The following is a 27,219-nucleotide window of genomic DNA, read 5'->3' as shown; positions in this document are numbered from 1 at the left end:
AATACTCTCTTTGTGGTTGAGATAAAGTAAATTAAGTTTTGATACTTCACTTGGAGCAAACTTCAAAGAAAGCATTTGGGGATTTAGAAGAAGCATAAACACAAATTCCAAAGGAAGATTCTTCACCCAAAGCAGAGAAAGTCTTATTGTTTGGGTTTTATCCATTGATTTTTCTGGCTGTTGATGAGGGATTTCTCATTGAAATAAGCTGACAATGCAGTCTGGATCCCCTCCCCCCCACTTCTCATTCTATTGTTTTCTTTGAGTGCTTCAATTGAGAGTTGCTCCTTCAGTTTGAGGGTTTTCATTCAGGAGTGTTGAAGTGACTTTATCACACCTCATGTGATGAGATTTTACTGCAGTAAAGCGATGAAACTTTACCGTTCTGCACAAATCTAGGTGTTATTAAAAAAACATTTGGCTTTCCTCTACGACTACCTGACTTTGCTTCACAGAGCTGCAGACTGAAGCACACCTCTTCATCTTTTTCTTCACCACAACCACTTCCTGTGTCACTTATGCTTTCAGTGCCGGATGCTTGGAGCACTGCTGTATCATTCTGCACGGTCTGCTTAAAAATCACATAGGTTTTTCTTTTTTTTTCTGGTGCTGACATCTTCTAAGATTCTCCCCTTATTAGTTGGATGTAAAGAAGACTAAAGACATGGTGGAGGAGAGGATGGGAGACTGTTGGAGCCACACCAAGGTTGCATTTTATGTTTTTTTTTTTGCTTAGATTGGGTAATATTGTCTGGATTTAGATGTGTCGTATGTGTGCTGATTTGCCAGATGAATTATTCGCTCTCTTTCCTGATGTGACAGCTTTGCCGACGTGACCTTGGCCAAGTCAAGGCTCATACTTTCCCCCACAAGTCTTGAATAATGACTTCAGACTGAGCAGCTGTGTTTGGTTATCAGACTGCTGGGGAATGGATTTACTACGAGGCACTGGAACATCCCACACTTTTTAAATCATATTTGGATCTGAAGGAGAAGTCGCTGGTGAAACTGGTAGCGCTGATTAATTGCTTAAGGAGAGAGACGAGTGTCATGTTTCTGGTGAGACGCCTCTCACTGGGGAATGCGTTGTGCAGATGTGAACGAAAAGGTCACCCCATGCATATGGGGGTTTTACCTCAAACTCCATTCTAAAAGTAATGCTAGTATTTAAATATCCTCAATATGTTCATCTAAAGAAGGTGTAGATTTGTCCTTAGGTAACCTCTTAGATGATTAAAGCAGTTTGAAGAGCTCCATAGGTCAAGACGGAAGGCTAGCTTTGGCTGTTTCCGATTTCTATCATTATCAGCATATAACAGCCCTTCATCACCTTTCTTTTTTAAGTAGTCGCTATTTATTTTAAGGGAAGCGAGGCGACACACTGTGTGTGGTGCATGTGACAGAGAGCATTCGCTGTAAAATAAGGTTATACTGTTTTAAATTAAAGGCTAAATGATTTTTGAAACTAGCATTACTAACTGCTGTCTCCATGTGCCTTCCCTTGAGAATGCCAATGCATAACTCTAAAATTGACATAAGGTTGTCAGTCTATAAGAACAACACACTGCTCACAACAAACAGCACTGGGAGTTCAATGACTTGGCTGAAAAAGATTGTGGTCACAGTAATACCGGCGGTACAGCTGAAAATGATCAACAGCTGATTTTGTGGCGCATTTCTGTTCTTCACTCAATAAAATGTTTGATGCAACCTAATTATTTTCGCCTCTTGTTCTCTACAGGATCAGTTTGAAAACTTGGAGAAGCACACGCAGTGGGGAATCGAGTTTGTGGAGAAGTACAACAAATTTGTGAAGGAGCGATCGGAGATCGAAATCAACTATGCAAAGCAAATTAGGTGAGTGCTTTAGCTGACCCGTATTTGATGTTGCTGCACTTCATATTATGTGGAGAATCTGAATGTCGCATTTTGAAAACACACTTCTGATCCAGTTTTGTTATTTCTATCGTGCTCAAATTGTCAAACTTTAAATAAGGCTGGATGGCATCAAGCAGGGTGTGTTGTTTTTTTTTCCTTTTTCACCGGAGTTTTATCTTGCATTACCACATCACTTGTGATTACTTTAGAGCAGGGATGGGCAATCCTGGTCCTCGAGGGCCAGTGTCCTGCAACTCTTGGACGTCTCCCTGGTTCAACACAGCTGAATCAAATCGCTGAATCACTTCCTAAATGCAGTCAAGTTCTCCAGAGTCCTGCTAATAACTTCATTATTTGACCGAGGCCTGGAGTTGCCCAACCTCTGCTTTAGAGGGAATAGCAGCATTTACTTTCTGTCTTATTCGTGTCAACATGGTGTTTCAACAGATTAAGTTGATCCCTGTATCAGGTCTGATGAGATGCCTCTGAATTTGGGGCCAGTAACATTGACCTGCAGCTGGCTTTCTCCTTTCCCCTTTAATGAGAGGCAATGTGAGCGTCACATGAAGTTTAAGTTTCATTTGAAAAAGTTAATGGACATTTCAGTGGTTGCCTTGCTTGGCAGATGAAATCATTTAGGCATAGAATAGATCTGATGAGTCAATCTTCTTTTTAAGAAAAGCACTCACTTTGCTAAGTAAGCTCATTAGCTACGAAGTAAGCTAATTGGCCTTAAAAAAAATAAAAGGCATGGTCTGTTTCCTCAAACTAAATCAAAAGTGTTCCAATATGCAAAGAAATAAAAAAAATGTAAGTACTTAATTTTTGTCTGAAGTGCATCTGTATGGCAAAGTAGCACATTTCCATGCAACCCCAATGTCTGGTTTCAGCCAGTGAAATAAGTCAAAGTGGACGTCCGCTCGACTCCTCTCTCCATCCTTTTCCGTATAGCTGTTTCTCTGTCTGCCTCGTTCCTCCTTGCATGTGAAGCTGTGTGTTTTTGTCACTGGTCTGAGCTGCAGGCAGAAAGGAAGTCAGGTTGTGATGGGTTATGGGGGCGGGGCCTGTGTTTCCATAGAGATGACAAGGTACCAGCATTATCAACCCCAGGTCTGACCCAGATATTTTTTTTATTCCACCAACCACATGTGTCGGCTCCTCCTCCTCCTCCTCTCACACACTGTGTTGTGATACAGTCGCTGATTTTCAAAGGCAGTTTTTGGAGCAGAGAGGATCTGTCTCCTCAGGCCTCCTGCCGCTCATCAGTCAGCAACAGAAGATATTCCCCCAAAACCGCATCTTCGTCCTGCCTCACCCTCCAAAGAGGATGGTTAATACGGCTAATGCCCTAAATATTCTGTAACTGTCCTGTTTCAGAACGAATAACTAATATTGTGACCGGATTCATATAAAGATTGCTTCATTAAACAATAGATGATTGTAGAGGCTGTCAGTTTTTAGATGCATTGTTTAAGCTCATATATCGCTCTGTAACTTTCCGCAATCAGATTGTTTTTCATAGAATTTCAGTATTTGGTTGTCTTTAGGATTTAGTTATTGCTGTAAATCTGTTAGAACATCTACATTTTAAAGAGCATTTGTTGATTTCTAATACAGAAACATGATGTTCTCATATGATTAGAGTTCCTCGCAAAAAATAGTTACACTTATTTTTCACATATTCTCACAACCTCAATAGATCTTATAGGCCAGTACAAAGTAGGATGTAACTGTGAAGTGGAACAAGAATTGTACGGGATATGGGCTAAAGGCTTTTCACATCTAAAGATCATTTTTGTTTCTATTTATTAACCTTTGCAAATGTTCACAGACTCTCCAGTGGACTCTCTCTGACTGGGTCATTCTTAAATATGCTATGATCATGATCCTTGTAGCTCTGGCTGCAAGTTTAGGGCCAGTGTGATTCAGAAAGGGAATCTCCTCCCCAGTCTGCAGCCTATGACAAGTTTTTCTAATTGCACTGACTGAACAAATTAAAGTTGTTTTTACATGTTACATGTTGTCAGATACATTTAGAAGAAACATTTTAAGTCAATTCTGGACTGTTTTCCTGTATAGGACTGAGTCGGTCGATACCAAACCTCAGATATCGGTATCGGAAGTGAAAAAAAAACAACCCAGAATCGGTGAATCCCTACTGCTTTGTGTTGGCCTTTGAAATAAATTCTTAATAACAATCACAATTGTTGGCTGTAATGTGAACAAATGAACAGAAATGAACACTATGTGTCGCAACAAAACCACACATTTATGCGGTTCAGATAGCAGCTGCATGTTTGAGCAAACATAGATGGGACATAATTCAATCAGTCAACATGTGCTGCAGCATGTTGAGCTCATCTCACCGTTGTAGGTTTATTAAACTTGCTCCACAAATGGAGCTGATGTTTTCGCCCCTTCGTGCTAACACAAAGAGGCCTGCTGCCTAACCGTGTCTGGTATTAAGCGTGTTCTCGCATAAACACACGCTATAGGATGAGGCTGTCACCAGGAATACTTTGGACGGAGACGGTGGACAGCTTGAGACAGAGTTTCCAGGTGCGCTCAACACATTGTCTCTCGTCTTCTGGCGCCGCTTCACCATACCTAAGAACTAATCATCCCTTATAATCAACTTAGCTTGAGAGATCTTGTTTAATCTATCGGCCACACTCGCTCCAAAAGACACACAGGACTCTTAGATCTAATAAACTAATGGAGCTGGGCCTTTAGACAGACCAGTTTGTCTGTGTCGTTGGGCAGATTTTTTCTTGACTCAGAGGTGAACTTTGTTTCCACATTCTGGCACATTTCCATATGAGCTACATAATATTTGTATTATATGAATATTTAGACATACTTGTGCAAAGTTAGTGAGCTACTTATCTCACTAAGTCAGAAAGTAGCTAAAACTGAATAATCGGTGGAGTTTGTTTAATTGCAAAGGAAAAATAGGAAGAGAATCATTAAAAAAAAAATCAAGCAAAAGAGTTATTGAGGAATCATTTGACTGATTATTGATGCAAAAGGCCAACAGAGCTGGGACACTTATAATGCACTGAATATCGATCAACAGTTCTGTTAAGTGAGGTCTGTACGACTTTGCAAATATGTTTTGAAAATTAAAATATGTTTTGAAAAATCCCATCAATGAAGGCTCTACTACTCTACTTTGCACCCTCCTTGCCATTTCCATACCAACTACATACTCTTCTAATCCATGATTAATCCTCTTCCATTGCATCAGCGTAAACAGGCACAATACTTCAGTCTAGTCTGTGCAGATCAGTGCATTTCTGCCTCCTCCTCCCCCAAATGCTAGTCTGGCATAATCCATAATAAAGCAGGAATAACGTCTGCCAAAAGGAACTACTGTGCAAGTGCGATAAAAGGAGCGATTGCTTACATTGTCAAACAATAAGCCAGTGTTTATAGATATAGTGTTATCTTTTTTTTTTCCGAAGTAATATTGTGCCATCTTTGAAAAAAAGTACACATGTAAAAATCAAGAACGGTGCAGTTTTTCATTTTCAGAGAATTGTTGAATGTGTAAAAGACATCAGCAGGGAGCTGCAGTTTAACCCACATATGAGTTCATGTGTTAATATGACATGCGCGGACGAATAGGAACTGGCGCTATAATTAGATACAGGAGGTGAGAAGGACAGAGCGTGCAAGACACCGATAAATCTGCCTAGCAACAGTCTAAACACCACCTGGGAGTCAAAGCGTGGGGGATGCTGAACAGAGCGCTCTGCACAACATGTAGTGTTTCCCAGCATATTCATCTTTTATTAAAGTAGGAATTGTGAGTCCTTTTTGGGAACACCAAAGCAGAAGTGTTTTATATTTCATCATTGATTAAGGTGCAATAATCTTACTATACAGATAGCAATGAATATAATCAGTTTTCTGCATGGTGTGGATACTGATGTAAATGTGCAAAGTTAGTGTGAGTGAAAAACTTTGGTTTGATCTGCACAAAGCCCTTTGAGGTTTAGTATGTTCTGTTACTGGGAAATAAATACTAAGATATAGTTGTTTTTACAAAATTCCTCATGATCGTTTCCATAAAATCTAACTAAATGAAAACGTTTTAGAAGTAACGTGCAAAAACTGGAGACCTGTGATGAACTGGTGACCTGTCAAGGGTGTAGTCCTTGCCTTACCTAAGTACACTGACAAAATTAGAAGGCTTAGGAAACTGATGAATGGAGTTTTTCTTCCCTGAATGAATGTTTCCCAAAGATAAATGTGGAGTTTTTTTCTATTTTTTTGAGTCAATGAATGTAGAGTTCTACATTGTTAGATCTGTCCAGTTTGTATTTGATAGCAGCGTTTCAACTGAGAGGTTATTTTGACTTTACATCCTCCTCTGTCAGAGCACAGAATACAGTATTATGCTTTGCTGATGGATCAGGTGGGTGATAATCTGATATAGCCTAGATTTCAACGTTGTGTGGAGGTTAAAAAAAGGGTACTGAGAGACATCACCGATACGACAGACTAATCCAGATAGCTTTGCTTCACCAACGATGGCACAGTGCCATATTTCTTTAATCCATACTGGCTTACTCTACATTTCATTTTGTACGTTCTCCTTGCTCCCACCTCATTTTACAAATGTGCAGCAACAGTCAAAACAGGGGCAGTGGCTGCTTAAGAGAAGCTCACCGTTAGTTTTTTGGTGACTTGCTCTCCATCCGCCCCGTTGGTGACGACAATTTATGACGCAAAGAGAGAAAACGAAATGAGGAGGACGGAGCAGAGAGCACTCAGAAGGATTTAATGGTGAACCGCTGGGTGCTCTGGCGGGTCCATAAGGGCGGTGTCGGTGGGAATGGTGTCTGCACACTACAATGAGAAACATCTAACAAGCCTGACCCGTTTGTCTTTGCAGGAATCTTTCAAAGAAATATCAACCCAAGAAGAACTCGAGGGAAGAAGAAGAGAGCAAGTAAGTCAAAGAATTGTGGAACAAAAAGCATTGTATCTCGGAGAAGTATTGGTAGCCTCCGTGCCGACACAGTGCAAGTTGTGGATACTTTGGAAGAGGGTTCCCTGGTCAAATGAGGCCAAAATGTGAACCCTATGACCTAAATGTAAAGCGACATGCTTAGTGGAAAAATATGACTACACATCAACATAAACTCACTGACCTCACTGAAACATGGTGGTGTGCATACGTATAGAAGACAGATAAAGCTCAATGCAACCCTGACGAGAGCGTATTAGACACTTTAGGACAACTGAAGGGTTTAGGTGAAAGTATAGCAATATGTGTTAGAATGGCCAAAACGTCTAAATCTGTGGCAAGATCTTGACTTAAGTTTCCAATCATTCACAATCATACCTGTGTACATACATATACAGGTATGATTGTGTTCTACAACTTTGTCACAAACTATGAGAGACTTGAATACTTTTTCAAGGCGATGTGAATAACATCAGCTCAAACCTTTGTGAGATGAAAACATTTTACAGTGTTTAGTAAAATGAAGTGAAAAGATAAGGAAGATATATCCGTTTCCTGAGCTCCATGTAGAATAGCGAAAGCGTGATTGTGACACGGAAACATTTACTGTAGTCCTGATCTCACTACTACGTAGAGCTCTCATCTCGAAAGTTACACTCATTTCCTTCGATATCAAACTGTTCCTTTTTTACAAAGCAGAAACGTCTTTGTGATGAAATCCAAACTCCTCGTCCACTTTCCTGTGTTGAGCACCATTTTGCCTCTGACACCCTTTCTTATTTCTCACCAGGTACAGCTTCTGTCGAGCCTTCTTCACGACCCTTAACGAGCTGAACGACTACGCGGGTCAGCACGAGGTCATAGCGGAGAACTTGACCTCCCAAATCTTTGTTGAGCTTACGCGCTACCTGCAGGAGCTCAAGGCTGAGAGAAAAACGGTGAGGATTTTTAGAGTTAGTTTCACTTGATATGAAGGTTGACAGTGAAGGGATGAGAAATTAAACAGCCCCGCCCCCTCAATGCTTACTTCTCTGTGAGCAGAGGTCATTGGTGCATATATATAGATGTACCAAAGGGCTTGACTGATACAGTCCTTTTTATAGAACCAGGCTTTTCTCTAACATATAGTGACATTTTGCTTTTTTAAACCAACTTTTACAGAAGTGTCTCTTCTTTTGTACTTCATTAGATACATTGGACAATTGGTGGTCAGTCAACACTATGACAACCACTAAAACAGCAGGATTAATAGTGGAACTATGCAAGAGAAAGAGGCAGCCGTGTGGAAAAAGTCCATTCTAAGACAATCTGTCAGAAGTTCTTTATCTTTGAGGAACAGTTCAGGGAATTGGAGTGGAAAACCTGAATTTTTCTCAAAGGCATGTTGACGTGGACTTTTCTTTTCTTTTTTTTTTTTTTTGTTTAGTATACACGCTAATTTGCATCAAGGCTGATGCAGTTGCTCTTTCTTCAAATGGAAAACTATGAAACCTCTTTTTTTTTAGATTAATTTTAGATGCAGCTGGTGCAAAAGCAAAAGGGGATTTCCAGTTCATTTGGGGGGCAATCCTACTGGCTTAGATTAGCCTGACACATCTATGATCTGACACTGTGTTCACATTCATATCACAGACAGTCCTTTGGTAGAGCTTTGATGCTCTCACACTGCAGGATGTCACTTTATTGGGAATTTTCCTCCTCATCTCTGCTCTCTGCTGATGATTTTCCTGCTCTGTTATCTTCTTTTACTCTTTTTTGGGATCTTCTCTTCTTATTTGCTAGCTAGCTAGGCATTGACCTGTATGATATTCTCTAGAAATGATAACTTAATTAATTATAGATTCCCAAATGGAAGAAAGGAAAAGTTGTTTTGTTGCTAAGTCAACAAAACATGTCCATTTTAAGTGGGCATATTTTTTACTTCAATATGTCCACTTAAAAATGAATAAACACCAGATATACCAAGGGGTTTCCGAGTTCTTGTAGATATATTTAACATTTCTGCAAAAATGTATTTGCTGAATGTTTTGCGGCTAAGTCGGCTATTTGCCCAGTTCTGAGCCTGCCGTTAGCTTAAGAGCTACTAGCTTGCAGTCTCAATAAGTGTGATTGTTAGCTATAATCACATAATAATGAAATCAGCGACATTTAAATATTATTTTTGATACAAAGACCAAAATAAAATCTTGAATTGTCAATAAACTTTATAAGTGCTTATCTTGCAAAATATTATGTCCTTTTTTTCTTTGGTAGCTCAACAAGCTATCATTAGCTCGATACGGCAATAAACTATGAAGATAAGCTATAGGCTAGCTTGCAATTGCTTGGTTAGCATACAGCTTAGCATATTAAAAGTAATGGGTTTTGCACCTTTAATTTCCACCTCATGAGCAGTTGTGAGTACAATATATATATTTTTATTAACAACTGACTGGCAGTGCTCAGCAACATGTGTAACGTGGTGCAGAGTTACCCTATGGAGCATACAGCCAGAAAAAACTTTGGTCACTTTAGTTCTTTCTCAGTAATCTATTTGAAAGGACCTTACAAAGGAGAATAATCGGAATGGCATGATGGAAGAGTCTTACAGTTTTGAAACTATAACATTTCAAAACCAGTCCTACTTCCTGTTCTCCTTAGATTCGAACCCCATGTTTTCTCGCAGCTGATACTGTTGGTAGTGTCATGTGTCTTGTCTCAGCTGTATCCATTCAGCTAGCCACTGTTTCCCTGAATACAGAGTTGTTCCATCTGGAGACATTAAGCACATAATTTCTCAAGTCACATTCAGAACAGTGTCCTCACAGAGAAAACATAGGCCCTGGCATTTTAAAGACCACCAATGAACGGTATCATGTAGAAAAGTCTATTAGAATAGGAAGTTCCTGTTGTTAGTAAAAGGCTTTGCTTGATTAAAAGTCATAAAGAAAACATTGGCTTTTACAGTACGTGCATTCATGATACTGTAGAGAAAGTGGTAATGATACCCTGAATGGTAGCTGTAAAACAGTCAGGCTTTGTATATCCAGCTTCCCTTCATTTCACTGGTTTCCTTTTTCTCCTCCCACTGATGTTCAAGTGTGATGAAGCACCTACTGGTATTTTCATCTGTGTACATGTCAGAAGCAGCTGTGCAGCCCAGACCCCAGACAGTCGGATTTGTAGGCCAAGGGCCTGCCCTCTGCTGCCTCTACAGGCTGCTTATTGGTCAGGTAGAATCTACACCTCAAGCATACAAGGAGGAAAATCGCATACTTAATTTCTCATGCAGGGTTGTTGTGTAACTGTTCCCGCTTCCTTTTGATTGTTTCGCAAAGTCAACCTTTTGCTAATCTTGGGGTGGAGGTGAGTCAGAGAAACATTTTTGTAAACTTTATAGCTTTGCCTGTTTTGGCTTTGCAGTGCAAATTAAAAGCTTTAAACAATAACAACAGTATGCTTTTGGAATGCATTGGCTAATAGCTGAATAAATGCTATTGCAGAGGTTAATATGGGATGAAGAACATAATTCCCACTGGACTGTGTTGTGCTGAGGAATCATAATAAGGTGTTCGGTCAGCAGGTTGCTGTCCTGGCCGTGGCTTAGTTGTCTTCTCCCACAGGGACATATAAAGACCATTGAACAGTCGGACACTACTCATTGGTTCTGATATTTTATTATGACCATTCAAGATTTTTGGCCCTCCCGATACCGACCTGGACCATTTAAGACTAGGAATGTGCTGATTCACAGTTCTCCTCTCTAGTTTTTTTCCAACAGTTGCATTAATATTTTGCTCCAACTAGAATTTTTCTATGTCCTCCTTAATATTTTGTTCCAGCATTTGGTTAATTTGAAATGACTACAATGTTCTGAATCTTAACATAGAGTCTGCTTTCACTCCTTAATTTAGACTGAGGCTGATAAAAACAGAGTTGTTCAGTTTCTACATTCACATTATTGGAGCAGCAGCTCGATGTTCTCAACTTCTCGTGAACCAAGTCAGGTTAATGACTGACTAACATGGTCACCTCTTGACAGAAGCAAAACCAGAAATGGTGCAACAGGAAAGCATTCCTTACCTTCAGATGCATAAGATTGCAGAACAAGTCAAGAACAATACATCCATTTTTGTTTGGACCAAAGTGCATTCCCCAGTTTAGGTGCAGCGAGCACCTCTTTCTGGAACCCCTCCCACACACCCAACACAATCACAATCGGAGTAAAAAAAACCCCAAAAACCCTATAACTCTGTTACTTTTCAGAAAGAGCAAAAACAACAGCATAAAAACTCAATCTGAAATTATTCTGTTAAAGTTTGACCAGTATATTTTAGTATATTATGCTTTTATATCTCTATGGTAATCCAAATGCCAAAAAAAGAGCAAATCTTGTGATTTAATACATAAAATTAAAAAGATTCACTGTGTAAAACCATCCTGCTCAGACCTAGCCAGTGAAAACATTTAAGATTTTCTTATTGATTAAATTCAAATGGTTAAAATAACCAAATATCCTCTTATTTTTGATAAAAATTAACACTATTAATCAGCGTCACAAAAAACAATATTTTTAGTGTTTATGTCAAATCTATATGAAAATATACATGCACATTAGCAGTAGAAAACTTCCACCTGACAATATGTTTATGCTTTATGTTATCATGCTGCCCTATTTATTTGATATTGCATATTAAATAAAAGCAAATAATTAGATTTTTTTCCCTTTTTAGTTTTTGCTCAACATGGTTATTTCCTGAGATACCTACAAAGATTGTATTAATGAGGGTTTGTCCAATAGTTTCCAGCTACTGAGTTACTTAGCTACTTTGGGTAGCTCAAAGCAGCAGGGCTGATAGCAGTCCTGTGCCGTTTCACACCAAGACAGGTGGAAGACTCGCCACAAGAGGTTAGGACAAATTTATCTTGAGAGTCTATGAAGGTAGGAAGCCAACATCCCAGAACATCTGGAAGATAAGTGAGTGTTTTCTTTGCAAAAAACACCTGCAGCACAGATGGTTGGTGGTCTGTTTTATGGGATTGAAAGTAAGCTCAATCGTCTACAGTCTGATTTGTTCATTGTGTGGTGAACATTTTTAAATCTGATGCTGCTGTTAGTCATAGTAGTTTAATCTTCTACATGCAGTTTTTTTGTTTAGCAAAATAAGACGTTGGAAGGTCATAGCCAGGTTATGGAGACGGATATTTCGTCAAAAGAATACTCTACATTAACAGGAATGTCTTTGCGTCTTCTCTTTATCAACTCATCAGTTCATGAGACATCGATTCAAAGCACTGACACCACCTTTATGTAACATGTATTTCAAGGTGAAGGTCAGACACTTCACGACTTCTACTACGCCTAAAAGTCTCGTTTCTGGTGGACCTTCACTAACTTCCTCTGAAACACAGGAGCACTTCCCATTTTTGTAAAACTTCCCTTAAACTCTTTGGGAAATGAGAAGTATGACTAGTAGAGGTAAACCATAAGTCACAAATCTCTCGCATGTCCAGTATTTATCGGGTGAGAATCCAATCTCCTACCGCCCCACCACCTCGCTGTTGATTTCATGTTTCTTACCAACTTCCTTCTGAAGCCCAACCACAAGCTCAGAGTAAGTTATTGAATAGAGACATCGACATTCAGCTCAGCTACTGAGCTCAGCGACCGCAGCGTGTGTAACCAAGGGACACGCCATTGACAGCCTAGAGCCTGTGTAGGCTTTTGGATTCTTTGCCAAACTTAAGAAAACATTTATATGCTTTAGAAGTTATCGCAAACTGATCCGTTAGCAAGTACTTTGAGATTTGGATCCAGATGGTCTGTGTTTCCATATTTTTTCCTAGAGTTGTGTGGTCAATACAGAGAGCTGGAGATTGTTGTGGTTTGCCTTTGGGACAAGAGGGCTGAGATAAGCCAAGCGAGGCTTTGTGAAGAAACGCAGCATATGTTCTGTGGGAGTTTAAGCCAGCAGCTGTTTTCTGTGTGGCGACACTTCGCAGTGCCGAGATCCACCAGGACTCCACCGCCATTACTCCACCCAGTTCTTCCACTATTGATTTTATTTATTTAGCATTCTGATATCTCATTAAGAAGCACTACTTTCCTAATACTTAAACTGCACCGTAAGCAGGTTAAACACAAAACTCAAATTACTGTAGTTGTTTGTAAATAACCAGTAATAAATAATATACACTAACAAATTTAAATAATTTTTTCATATCAGCTTTCAGTGAGGCAGAGGATTTTTTTTTAAAGAGTAAAATAGTTTTTTGTTTTGCTTGAATTTGGTCAGATAAACTCCCCACCAAAATTCTGGGGGAATCACCAGGGTTATTCAAATAAGTTCAGACGGGGAAACTTAACTGTGTTGCTGGTTTCTCTTCCGATGTTCGACTTTTGTGCTCTAGAAATTTCTAAACCACAACTGTCAACATCGTGGTGAGCTAAGCAAATAAGTTAGGTGACTTTGTCAAATTGCATGAGTCAAGAAGTGAATAAAACTACTGCACTTTCATAATGTCATAGTATTAATAAGAAAATTTCAGACAGGAAAAAAAATGATCTCATTGGTTTGATTCAAACAATTTTCCAGACAGTCTTTCAGCTTCTCAGGTTGTATTTTTGAAGCAGCTGTACCCTGGCAACAGGACTGCATTCAGTTAACTTTCACATCTTGAATTGTCTTGAGTTTTGTGACCAAAACCGCCAAATTAGAGGCATTTTTTAGCCAGCCAGTCTGATAGTGAGCAGCAACATTTGTGATGTGGACACTGCTGCAGAACTCCTTTAAAAGTATTCATGGATACTTGTTTTGATCATACAAAGAAAGAAGAACAAAAAGTGTGTTCAGGCCTTTCACTGGGTTTATAATAATCGTTGTGAATTTGAAGTATGCATGGCCTCCCGACAGCGAGAAGAGACAACAGTTCAGCAGCAAAATCCTTGCTCCAGGCATTGTACAAACTATGACTTTGAAGCTTTATGATCTCCTTCCTCTCAAAATTATTGGTTTCCCTGCTGTCATTATTTTAGCTCTGAAATGGTTACTGTCTTCTAATTTAAAAGAACACTAATTGCTTTAAACTGACCTAAATTTGTCATGTAGAGTCTGTGAAGGAATGCTGAATTTCTCATGAATAATATTCAGTGGTATTGTGTGGTTTCCTATTTCTAGTTCTTAGTATGTCAAGGTCAGGCTCACCTGCTTTTTAAAATTGCTTTGAGTGTCTCATTAGAATGATGTCATTAATCATTTCCTTAAATTCATCCCCCTTTCCTCCACAGCATTTCCATGATGGACGCAAAGCACAGCAGTACATTGAAAGCTCGTGGAAGCAGCTGGAATCGGTAAGTCTGTTTCACTTTTATGAATAAACTTTAATCCTGTTCACAGCCAGAGTTTGATTTGAATCAGAGTGGTATCATGGTGGCACAAAGAGAGGCTACTGCTTTGTGCCTCCATACGAATCTAAGAACATCAGTCCTGGATACAATCAGTAACCCTTAAAACATGCTATAATTATTAAAACGAGCCACAGTCAACTCTGACTAAAACATTTTGCTGAGGTCTTGATTGGGATTTTTGTTTTTTACTTTTCAGTTGAGTCATTTAGGATTAGGCATCTGTGCCACGAATAATCCTAAAACAACTTCCAAAAAACTAAACTTGCTATAATTAATCAGTATTATATGGCCTGATATTGTGTCCCACTTGACAAATAGTTTTTCAGAAGTTCCAGATGCTGCATTATCTGTTTTTCTTTAAAATATATTTTGTCTCAGCAGGAGTTTTTACAGGTTATGGTTTGCTTGGCTAATACAGCTACTATAATTTTTGACAATGTATCAACTAAAGTGAGCTCAGCTCTATCATTTGTTTCTATATATCAAACATCAAGAGCAAAACATTCAAATCAATATTTTACTCTTCTTTTCAACCAGAACAGTTATCTAAAGTGCTAGACTAATGTTTGTATGTCCAGTTTTTGTAAAATACTTGTCTTAGCATATTTCAGGTTGGTTCCTGTTCATTTCATGCAGATATAACTTACAGTAAAGGTTGCTCTCCTGCTTTGAATGCCGCAACTTTTGCTAACAAGCGTTTTAGCTGAATCTGTCCAGGGGCAACTGAGAATACTTAGCACGGAGTGGAGGCCAAACACATTAGCCTGGTGAGAGCTGCACCAGTCATTATAGTCTCTTTTTCATTGTAAGCATCTTTGTAAAGGGTGAAAAGACACAAAATCTATACATCAACCAGATGGCTTGCTGTGGGTACAGCTGATGCATAGGGAGTTTCATTGTTTCTAGGACTCCAATACCAATCATTTGAAGAGATTTTTAAAATATATATCTGAGATTATATCAAGACATCCCTAATCAAAAACCTTATGACACACTTAATCTAGACCTGTGTGGCAAAAATAGTTGGGAAGAAGTGAGAAAACAATCTGATTTGCAATTTGATGTCAGTATAAAACATGAATGTCTATTAAGAGAAAAAGGTTTTTTGTTTTATTCCTTCTAGCCTAAATGAAGGACTGACAAGAGAAAAATCCTATAACACCACTTCTCATCTCTGCCTGGCCCCTTTGACGAGGTAGAGGAACAGTGCGAGAGAAATACATAACTTGCCTTGCCCTCCTCAAACTTGTCTCTGCGCTCAATGATGCCATTGTGTGTTAGGCGGAGAGGCACAGCTCAGAGTGCACACTGGCCCTACAAACAGTGATTGTTCGGTCAGAGGGTTGGATGAATGCTTGTGTTTTTTTTTTCTCTCCACAAATGACCACCACGAATATTTGTTTATTCTTCAGCCTGTGGACGTTAGCCTTCACGGCGCACAATGCCGTACATGAAACATACATGACGTACATGTAGAAGTTATGACGCCCGTTTTATGCACAGTCAAAGGTCGCCTCGTATATTGATATATACCGTGTGTTAACGAGGATTCAATTGAATTTCTTCTCATTTCAGTGTAAAAGAAGGTTTGAGAGAGACTGCAAAGAGGCAGACAGAGCACAACAATACTTTGAGAAGATGGATGCTGACATTAACGTGACTAAAGCTGATGTGGAAAAGGTATGTGTCCTCAAGTCAAGCTGGGTTCCTCTGAGCCCTTCATTTTTTTTTTTTGGCCAGTTTTAACCTCCCAACCCTAATTTGTCATACCACCATGGCTGAAAGACAAAAACAAAAAGTTTGAGTGACTGTGTATTTGATGCCAGGGATGCTGTCTCAAAGCTGACATTGTCTCAGCAGCACAGAGATTTGCTGCTGAACAAAGCTGGTAGCACAACTCAGCGCTCATTATCATTGCAGAGAAGCAGCAAACACTCTGCAGCGCTGCATGAGCCTTAGTCACAAAGACAACTGTGTTAATGCCACGCTTGTGTGTATGTGTGTGTGTTGCAAGGTAAATTGTCGATTCCTCCTGTGCAGTTGCTTTTTCGTCGCACTGAATCGACATGCAGCTCGATGGTATTAGATATATTATGAAACGTCACTATCCAGTTCTCACAGATCCATCCCTTCCCCTAGGCCCTGCGTGGGTTTGTAGTTGATGTCATTTCCTGTTGTCATGACCAATTAAAAGAACCCTCAAGAATCTCTGCCCTAACCCACTCAGCTCCCACGCCCGCAAGGCATCATGGGTCAGCGGCGCGTGCTCCTGCTGCTTCCATCAGCTGCAGAGACAGGACTCAGGCTCCGAGCTGACATGGTTCAGACGTGATTATTATGCAAATATGGTTGGGAAGAAAGAGGCTTTCTGCACTCGGGACATGCAGTGGAAGTCTGAACTCTTCTGGAGAGATGCAGCAAAGCACATCAAGAAGCTGGTCTTAGCTGTCACTGTTAGTTTTGGATTCCAAGAGAATTGCAGTTAAATGTTTTTAATTTTCTTTTCATTTAATTACCGCTTACCACCTTAACCTAACACCTTTATTATGCGCTACATTTCTCAGTGCTGTTCGGAACCAACACAAAAGAAATCCTGAAATAGTTTTGCATCCATGCAAAACAATATTGATGTCACTCCCACAAACGGCACAGTCTGAAAGCCAAGTAGTTTAATTGCTATTAACACAGATGAAGAACAGATCATGAGTATCTTGTGTTGTTGTCTTCTGAAAGATGTATATTTAAAAAATTTTTACAGAGCTGACAGAGTACTTGTAATTGGAGGGAATACATGTCAAAATATGCAACTAGTTTGGGTTTGGATGTTAGCTACAAAGTTTGTGTTTGAGCGGGTTTATGGTTATAAGAACAGCTATTTGTTTCAAGGAGACAAAGAGGGAAACAATATTATGCAGTGAAATATGTAAAAATAGCATCTTTTGCTTAATTTTGGGAAAGTATTTGTAGCGCTTTTGAACTGTTTCCACAAATTTTCATGCAACAACCCCAATGCTCAATTTAAAGTGCTAGTATTTGATACGGTAGAGCAACAAGCAGGAAATAATTGTCAAATGGGAAGGAAGTAAGAAAGAACATTCATAAACAAAGCAGGCAGAAAGTCCAAAGTAAATCTGGCTGGCTGGTGTCATTTCTGTTGTCAACCTGTCAGATGCTACATCCGTCAAGAGAGATACAAATAAAAAGTGTGATTTTCTTTAGCGTATGTGTACTGGTCTTATATTTAATTTGCCGCTTAGGTCTTCAAATTAAAAATATTAATTTGAGTTGGTAAAACCTGCAAAACCATGTCAAGGGGCATGCATATTTTTTAAATCCAATGTGGAATATATAATCTTAAAGGCTTCTTGCTAAATCTTTCGTCATTAGAAAATGTGTGTAATTTTACACACATATATATATAGTTCCTGTGGTAATTGCCAGGATATAGCAGGTTCAGGAAACAGATGGATGGTTAATGTTCCAGAAGAAGTTTTTTCTTTTTTTTCTTCTGAAATCTGATGTGGTTCTTCTGCTGTTTGTTGAGTTGAGGTTTTTGAGGTTTTGTTCAGAGCAGGAGAAAGAGGTTCTCGCTGTTTTCTTCCAACCTCTGGGAAGCAAATGTCTCAGTTTGGGGTTTGCTTTTCTAGCGCAGACAATTTAAAAGGTTGTTTCATGTCCGTTAGGAACACACCCCACCCACTCACCACCTCTGGGCCTCTCACACACTTACATAGTACCCAAATTATTAACTCAAAAAAAAAGAAGCATGTTATACTCCTTATTACATATGAGTAAAAGCCCCAAAATCCCATATCTGTGTTTAATAAAGCCAGTATTTACTGTGAGCGGTTGCTATGACTGCGTATCACTTCCTTTTCAAGTGATGGAAAGCTTTGTGATTCAGGACGCGCATCTATGGCAACATCTTGTTTAAGCTGGAGACGGCTAACAATCCTTTGTTTGTGTTTGTGTATTTATTCTATGCCACGCCTTGAAGCGAGGCTTGAACAAGGTAGGTCCGGCGTGCGGAGAACTTCTGCTTGTGGCGGATACGCAAACACACTGTCTCGACTTTGTGGCCAACACATCTTGAGCCCGGTCTGTCCTGTCCTGTCAGTGGCTTTGAACGCTGTCCTCTGCTGAACATGTTTCCGTGCAAGCCTTTTATATGTGCAAAGCAGAATGAAGTCTTGGCGAGTCGGTAGTTTAAGGTAACACTGTTGGGATGGATGGAGCCTTCTACCATTACTTGCACACAGACGAGAGCAAAGCGGAGCCATCTCCGGAACATGACAACAGGATGTGATGCGGCTGCAGCACAGCAGCCTGTTTCAGAGTTATGCTACATGCCCTGTTACCGTGATGACAACATCGTTGCTAAACACAATCTGCACTGTTTGCATGCACCTACATCAGCTCAGCTTCACATGCATATATAGAGTTCACAACCTTACCCAGTTTTTTTAAATCACATATTCTATTCTGTAGATTTCACTTATCTGTGATTCTTTTATGTTATATGTTACCCTCCTGTTTTTAATGCTTTTATGTTAATTTACAAAAGCACGCACAAAGACAACTGAAGCATACACAGCGCAACGTGGTAGAAAGGTGGGCCAAGAAATGAAATTAGATATTCATATCCCTCTAAAGTGGATGTAACTGTAACTTTCACCTCCTGCTGCCTGAAAAATTATCCTCCTTATCGACAAAGTCGAGATGTTAAATGTTAAAATTAATTAACGTAGGTTTCCTCTTGAGTATCTTGAATTGTATTTGGCAAAGTTTCTGAAGCTAAGCTAATCTTCAAACTAAATAAGTAAAACTAATTAATTAATAATTACTAAAAAAAACCTTTCCTTTCAGTTTTTTATGTGTAGTTTTCCTCATAGATATCTGGATATCTGATGTCTGGACCCGCAGCTGTCCTACACATTTTCTTTTGCCTTTTTTTCCCCCTTTTTTCATCAATATATGCAAGTATGTGAAGATCACTCGACACTGGAACCGGAGTATATTTTAGCTATTCAAAAATACGACACAACAACAAAAAAATTATGAATAAAATGGTTCAAGAAATCATTTTACACAAACATGCCTGTTTGATGTAAATTATCAAGCTAACGTCAATCAATCATGCGATTAATTACTTATTGTGACAGGTTTAGTCATAATCACAGGCTCCTAAGGTAACTCTTCCTGTGGGTTACCAGCTATTATTTATGTGTGGATGGGCTCCAGAGCTGACAGAAAGAGGAAACAGATATCAGTACTTAGCAGCATGTACACACACACACACACACACACACACACACACACACACACACACACACACACACACACACACACACACACACACACACACACACACACCCCACACACACACACACACACACACACACACACACCCCACACACACACACACACACACACACACACACACACACACACACACCCCCACACACACACACACACACACACGCATGCACACGCCACACAGTCTAGCAGAGATTATCTCATCTCCATCTGCTCGCTATTGGTCAGTAATAGCCTGCTCCTGCTGAGTTTCTGACTGTCTGCCTGCTTCCCTTACTCTAAACTAGCCTAAAATAATCAACATCACGGCCAGATAGGGCAGGCAGTCAAATCCAAATCCTGCAATTCTGTCATCTTTTAATATATATTTGTTCTGGCCTACATACGATTACATACGACATGGATTTCCACCTGTCTCTGTGGGTCCATGTGCTTCCTGTTTATGTGTTTGTCAGTGACCCAGCTTCACGAGTAGAAATGTAGTTTTTTAATTTTTAATTTTAAAGTTATGTTTGTATTTAAACCCTACAACCATGTCAACACACAGGGTTAAAGAGATATTCACACTATTCAATGTCTGTGTATAATGTTTTCTTTTCCATCCTGCAGGCACGACAGCAAGCTCAGATGAGGCACCAGATGGCTTCTGACAGCAAGGGCGATTACTCATCCTACCTGCAAAAGTTCAACCAGCAGAACGATCATTACCACACAATAATTCCCAACATATTTCAGGTAAGTACGACATTATGGCTGCATAAAGGTGCATGCGCGTGCAAGCGCAAGCCACCTCACACCTGCACTCAATTGCAGAAACTTCAAGACATGGAGGAGAAAAGGATCGAGAGAATAGGAGCATGCATGAAGACGTTTGCAGAGGTGGACCGTCAAGTGCTGCCCATCGTGGGAAAGTGTTTAGACGGCATGACTGCAGCCGCCGAGTCCATCGAGCCCAAGACTGTGAGTATACGGTGTTATCTGTTTGCATACAGACGACCCCATGAGGGACATATTGCTCGCTCAACCAGGCTGCCGGTTACATCCCACACACTGTCTGTTAGGGTTGCACTAAAACAAGAAGTGTGCAAGTGGAATATGACTCTGGGTGGTGTTTTAGATGAAATAAAATGTGAAGTACAAGGTCATTAGGGACTTTTTAAGGCGTTATTGCGGGTGAACAAACACAAACACTCTTGTTTTTATTAAAAGAAAACTAACAACTTTAATAGATTGTGCATAAAATCTTAAAAAGTATTTTTGGTCCAGTTTCTATTGAAATATCTTGGCACACTTGAAATAAGGCAAAACTGACTTACAAGTAACATTTCATAAATATTAAGGAATTATTGACTTAAAACAACTCATATTTTTTGCTGTCAAGTTACTTGTAAGTTAGTTTTCTTTTATTTCATGTGTTCTAAGATATTTCCACTAGAAAATAGGCCAAAAATACTTGTGTTTTTGCAGTGCACATGGAAAACTTGCCTGATTCTCCATGTTAACAATTATACTCAGTGGTCTCAGCTAAAGGGTCACTTGTTATTATGTAGAAAAACTTCACTGAACTTGTGACTGAGAGAGATCCACATCGTAGCAGAAGACTTGTGGGAACATCCTCTGTGCCTTTAGGGGAGAGCTTTCCAAGAACTGAAAAAAGGACTTGATGATGTCAGAAGGATTATCTTGGGTTTTAGATTTGGAATTTTTAACAAAGACCCAAATTCACATTAGTTGTTTAGAGGAGGGATTGATGTCTTATGAAACTAAATGCCACATAGCTAAGACTAAGAAACTTTCACATCATTTTTGATCGGCTTTTGAAATAATTCTAGTTATGGAACAGGTCTGCTCCAAAATATTTAGATTATTTGGGAAGCCAACTGAAATGCGATGGTTCCTGTTTTTGACAAAGTTTTTAATTAGAATTAAATTCAAAGAGATATGGTGATAGATTTGTTCAAAGGTAGTAAAATGCTACTTTATTTCTAGAAGTCACTCTCCTTGGATCTTTTGAAAGTTGCTGCTGCAGATGGCACTTTTATAGGGACATTTTTAACATTTTATTTTAGATTTATGAACTTTTAGCAGAGGCTGTAGTTGATGGATGTTATGTCACAGCTGAGTTTGTAAAATCTGCTCTGTGTCAAGGCCATCGTTGTCTTCAGGTCACCACATCTTGATGGAAAGTGTCTCAGCTCTAAGATCTCTTTGAGGCCGAAGCGCATTTGTTAACTGAAGTTTGGTCACTAATTCGTGGTCTCTAGAACTTGGATATTGATAAAAAAAAAAAAAAAAAAAAAAAACAACTGTGCCATAAATTAGGATGTCATATACTAGTTGCTTGGTGTATGATTAAAAAAAAATGGTGGCTGTTCCCAGAGATCCCATCGCGACTGCGCTCCGGGGAGACGACTCCAGCCTGACACTGTTCTGCTAAAGTAAACAACGGCTGAGAATGACATATCACATGCTTCCTCCTCCTGTTTCTCCTCCACTCTAGTCTTATTCTTCTGTCATACTGTATAAGGAGATAACAGATTTTCAACCTTGATCCCGTTGAACTCCAGGCAGATTGTCTTATCAGCTCCAATAGCTCATTGTCTGTTGCAACTGATTCACAAGCTTTTTCCTGTGTTTGTGGTTCCCAGTGATGGTGTTCCTGGAGCCTTTCTTTTTCTCTACAAACACCAAAACATTTTCAGTATGTTTTTTTAAGCAAGAAAATACAATTTAATTTAGATATTTTTTAGTTTGAATGTTTAAGAGATGTCTTTACGTCCTTTAAATTTAGAGGTTTAAATCTACTATGCTATAAAAATTTGGGAAAGCCCAGTCGGTGATGTTATTACTTTGCAAGTTTAATTCACAACATTTTACAAACTTGCCTGTTTGTGGAGTGTAAAACGCACTGCTTCATCTGACAGCATGGAAAAAGCAGCAAAACAAATCTGACAAGACAGGAAGAAACAAGTCCACCACTGAGAACAATTTCTAGATGGCTTCATGAGAAAAGAGCAATATATGGAAATATTGAAGCATCATCCAAGACAGCAGCTAGGAAGTGGATGCTTTGGCACAAATGTGTCTTCCATATGGACAACGACCCTAAAAATAGTGCCAAATTAGCTACTAAGTGGATTAAGACCAACAATATTATCAAAAATAGGGTTTAACTAATGTCAAAATCACCCACAAAGCTGACTCGGTTATGCTAGTTCTGTCAGGAGGAACGGGCCAGAATTCAAGCAAACTACTGTGAGACGTGTCAGGAAGGAAACCACAAACATTTTACCTAAGCCATACAATTTATAATTTTACCAAATAGTCAGGAAATTTATGCGAACATCTGATTTCCAAGGAAGCATGGCAGGTATTCAAAAAAGTCTCTCATTAAAGTTTTGCTGGACTTAACAAAAGACAGTGAGAGAAAATGCAATGAGTATGCTTATATTAATTTAAAATGTAGTTATTATGGCGACATCTGAAAATTTTTGAAGACAAAAATTAGATAAAAACACAACTTCCACTGACCAGTGCGGCCGCTTTCTCCCTCCAGGACTCCCAGCAGGTGGTGGAGTCCTACAAGTCTGGCTTTGAGCCCCGAGCGATGTGGAGTTCGAAGACTACGGTCAGGCCATGAAGAGGACGGTGTCTGAGAACAGCCTGTCCAACTCCAAAGAGGGCAAAGAAAAGCCTGCCGGCAAGAGCAAGCCCAAACTGTGGCCTTTCATTAAGAACAAGAACAAGGTAATGCACGGAGCTACACTCAAAAGCCTCACTCGTTTCGATGCATTGTTCTCTCCGAGAGGTCAGCTTGCTCTTTTTGGAGCGTACTGTGGAACAAAAAACTGGAGGCATCTCAGATTTTTTTTTGGTCATTACCTGAAAATTAATTAGACTTTCTACAATAATTGCAGTGCATCATTAGCTTGCTTTTTTTTTTCTTTAGTGCTCTTCGATATTTGTTCACTATGTTAAGCTCGTGAATTTTCTTTTCTAGTACTTTGTTACTATTGCCATTTTTGGTTGTTATTATTTGCCACCCGTCTCCTCTTCCCACGCAATCACCCTCACCGATGTTGGGGCCACCCTTTTTATATATATATATATAACACACACTAATGGATTTCTATCTTTGCCTAATGGGCGGACTCAACTGGCAGATGATAACCCGCTGTCCAATCTTAAGTAACACTCTCCTTTTTACCCTTTTCATTTCCACTGGTCATCAGTTTTCCTCTGGTTCTGGCTTATGAACTCTAAATCTGACCTTTGGCTGTCTAATGGGCTGGTAGCACTGTTAATATTAAAGTAGTCAAGAAGGTAATTGAGTAATTGTGTGTATGTGTGCGAATGTCTTCGGCCAAAACAATCATAGCAGACACTAGTGTAATCTACTCTATGTAACCTTATCGAAAGGTATTTAAACTAGAGATGCACCAGTCTGAGTGTTTGTGGTCAATGCCTGGTTTTTGTAAAACTTTGACCTGCATATGATGAATTTAGGTGATTTGGGAGACATGATTCTTATTTTTTTCAAGCCATCCAGCTAGCTATAAGTAAGAGGTCATTGACTATTCAGTCCCTCCAGTTTTTCAAGACTGCACAAATGTGGCAATTTATGTAAAAAGCAACTGATACATAACTCTGAGTCTCTTTGGAAATGTTGTGCAAAAATGATCACAAACATTGGTACTAATTTGGAAATGTAATTTATGCTGGGGGGAGCATTGCGCTAAAACATTAATTAACATTTGTGTAAATGTGCCAGAATTAGCCAAAAATGCCACTTTTCATCTGTCGTTCCTGGACTATGAATAATTGTTCTTACTAAAAACAAAGGTCGTACAAAAACAAGGTTAAAATGACCTAACAACAACAAATTTATCAATGAACGCAAAAAGTACAAACAGTAAATAGAAAACAAAAGAAATCTGCAAACTCCCTCCTGCAGGTGACAGTATTTCTTACTTCTCCCACCTGCTTCCTCAGTCTTACTTGATCTCAAGTAGTTTCTTTATAGACATGGCAAGAAACAAACAGTGACATTTCCTGTCATACATGAAGGGCAAAGTCTCCTGGTATCAAGCTTTTTGTGTTTGAAAAAAAATAGTAATGTTTGGGGATTAATGAGGAAAAAAAATAATTGCAAATATTTAGCTCCTAGCGACGGCGCGTTCACTGACCAAAAAAATACAGACTTTTGGAGTTTGATAGGTTGAGTCAAGCTAGAAATCAGTCTTTTCTGATCACAAACCTATTTCCCTGTGCATCTCTAATTTAAACACAATAAATATCTGCATGCAGGCATAACAGACACACGAAAAGGGCTGTAATTTCTTCTAATTGTGAAGAAACAAAAGCAGTCTGTCGACATAATCTGTCTCTGCAGATTATGTCGATTATGCACTTGCATGTGCATTATTGTGAATAGAACCTTGTCACTGCTTCGTCTCACATCTGAACCAGTTGTTCTGAGGTTTGAGGATAAAAAAAGACAATTAGCTCTGTCTCCCGATGACCTGATGAATTCAGTGATGAATTTCCTCTGGGATGTAGTCATTTAGCCGTCTTGATTGAAGAAAAAAAAAACCCACAGAGAAGGGATGTCTAAAATGGAATCCGGCATGAGCTTCGAGTCAAACTCTTTGCTTTGTCGCGGCTGCTTGCTTTGCACCCTGAACTCACGCTGATCGTTTTGTTCTTTTTAACAGTTTGTCTTTTGTTGGTTTTATATGTTTTAACTGTTTATTTGTTCCCACAACATAAGCACTCTTACACTGGGTTTGGCATTTCTTTGGTTGTCTTTTATGTTCTGTTTGGCTTTTGTTTTGTTGTGTGTTTATTTTTTAATATTTGTAGGAGGCTTATTTATTTTGTTTTGTGTTCCCTCCTTTTCCTCCTTTGTCTTTTTTTCGTTGGATTCTCGCCCCCTTCTTCTTCTTCTTCTTCTTCCATGTTTTTCTTCCTTCTCCTTTGTGAAATGGCTCCCTCTCACACTGGTAGCTTATGTCCCTGTTAACGTCCCCCCGTCAGCCCCCACCTGCCCCCCCAGCCTCATCCCTGCCCTCACCCTCTGCTGTTCCCAACGACCCCCAGTCTCCCAAGCAGCACAAGGAGCCCCTCTCCCATCGCCTCAACGACTTCATGGCCTCCAAACCCAAAATGCACTGCCTCCGGAGCCTGAGGCGAGGGGTAAGTGTGTGTCCAGCGAGCTTTGTGCATGTGTTTATATGAGAGTGTGTGTGTGTGTGTGTGTGTGTGTGTGTCCGTCCACGCCTGTACCTGAGCTCTGCACCTGCTGCACTGTATGAGCGAAGCGATGCAAACCTTTTTCAAACCCGTTGAACTTTCTGCCATTTTGTTGCGTTACAGCTTTTTGTTTGTTTTTGTAATAAACAAAAAAAGAAAGTGATGGAGACTTCTGAAAATTTCAACAACAAAAAAAATTCCCGCAAATTAAATTTGCTTTTAATTTGTACTCAGCCTCCTGAGTTTATTAGGGGTATAAACTCAGAGACAATTAATACCCCTAAATTGTATTTAGGGGTATTTCATTTAATACCACTAAATACGATTAAGTGCAATCAGAAATCATTTACTTAGTAAACTGCAAAAACGCAAATTCTTACAAAGTATTTTTAGTCTAGTTATTGTAATTATCTTAACACAAAACAAACTTGCATGCATCTTTTCAGCAAGATATATGAGCTTGTTTCAAGAAATTAATTCCTTAATATTTATTTAGAAAGTACTAGTTCCACTGGATTATTTTTACATTTTCCCATGTTATCCGCCATCTGTTTCACAATTAAACCCTACCTTAAGTTGTAACAGTTATAACATGAAATTTCTTTCATGTATGAAAAATGGCAAGGATTTGAATATGTTTTCAAAGCTTTAATTATACCAATTTGAAAACAACGCAAGCTGAATACGTATTATTTGAAAACAACTTTTGAAACTATGTGACAAGAACTTAAATGGAGTAATTAGCTTCTCTCATGCAGCGCTCAGCTTCTCCGCTTCACTCTCGTGCTTCTGTGGTGCATAGTTACGAGTCCCCGTTACTCATCTGACTCACCGACAGTCTCTTCATCTCGTCCCCTTCACATTTCATATTAACTCCTCTCACAGCAACAGACCCTCTCACCTCCCCCTCCTTTTCCTCCTCTGACAGATTTTTGCAAAACGCCTGAGCCGTTCCTGGCAGTAGCATGGAGACTGCAGTGGTTCCCCCTCTCCCCGTCTGTGCTACTCGCTCTGCAGTCTACGTCGGAGACAGATTGTTTTAGTTATGCTTTGATGCACGAGATATGAAAGACAGAACACAAAGAACGTGAGTTTATGATAAGAGTGGAGTGATGGAAAAAGGGTCAGGAGAGGGGCTTTAGAAAGGCTGTTAGGTGGGTGGTTTTTATCAGCACCAACCCGATGTCCTGGTTTATGTCACCACCAGTTCCTGTTCCACAGTCCTAGCTGGAGTTGCAGTGGAGATACTGGGTGACGGTTACTGGGGGAAGTCGCAGCATACTTTCCTGTCATGCGACCACTCCCTCCCATATCCAGTTCTCCCTGACCTCAGGAACAAGGCGGCCGTTTTTAATGTTCCTTCCGGGCAAACAATTGTCATATTTTTTTTTCTTTACATGCGTTTATGACT

The 27,219-nt window shown here is 39.5% G+C and overlaps 1 protein-coding gene across 1 annotated transcript in view; it reads left to right on the top strand.

Moving 5' to 3' along the window:
- The window catches only part of LOC129374127 (formin-binding protein 1), a 45,167-nt gene that overhangs the window by 6,573 nt on the left and 11,375 nt on the right, over positions 1 to 27,219 (top strand). The window contains 10 exon segments of the mRNA XM_055052364.1: positions 1,742 to 1,857; positions 6,779 to 6,835; positions 7,644 to 7,791; positions 14,121 to 14,183; positions 15,816 to 15,920; positions 20,166 to 20,291; positions 20,370 to 20,516; positions 23,113 to 23,152; positions 23,155 to 23,303; positions 25,563 to 25,751. Coding sequence (XP_054908339.1) covers positions 1,742 to 1,857; positions 6,779 to 6,835; positions 7,644 to 7,791; positions 14,121 to 14,183; positions 15,816 to 15,920; positions 20,166 to 20,291; positions 20,370 to 20,516; positions 23,113 to 23,152; positions 23,155 to 23,303; positions 25,563 to 25,751 — 1,140 coding nt within the window.

The sequence above is a fragment of the Poeciliopsis prolifica genome, unplaced genomic scaffold, assembly GCF_027474105.1.
Source record: "Poeciliopsis prolifica strain line A6 unplaced genomic scaffold, Auburn_PproV2 SCAFFOLD035, whole genome shotgun sequence".
Taxonomy (NCBI): Eukaryota; Metazoa; Chordata; class Actinopteri; order Cyprinodontiformes; family Poeciliidae; genus Poeciliopsis; species Poeciliopsis prolifica.
The sequence above is the reverse complement of the archived record's forward strand: the minus strand, read 5'-3'. Positions and strand labels throughout refer to the sequence as shown.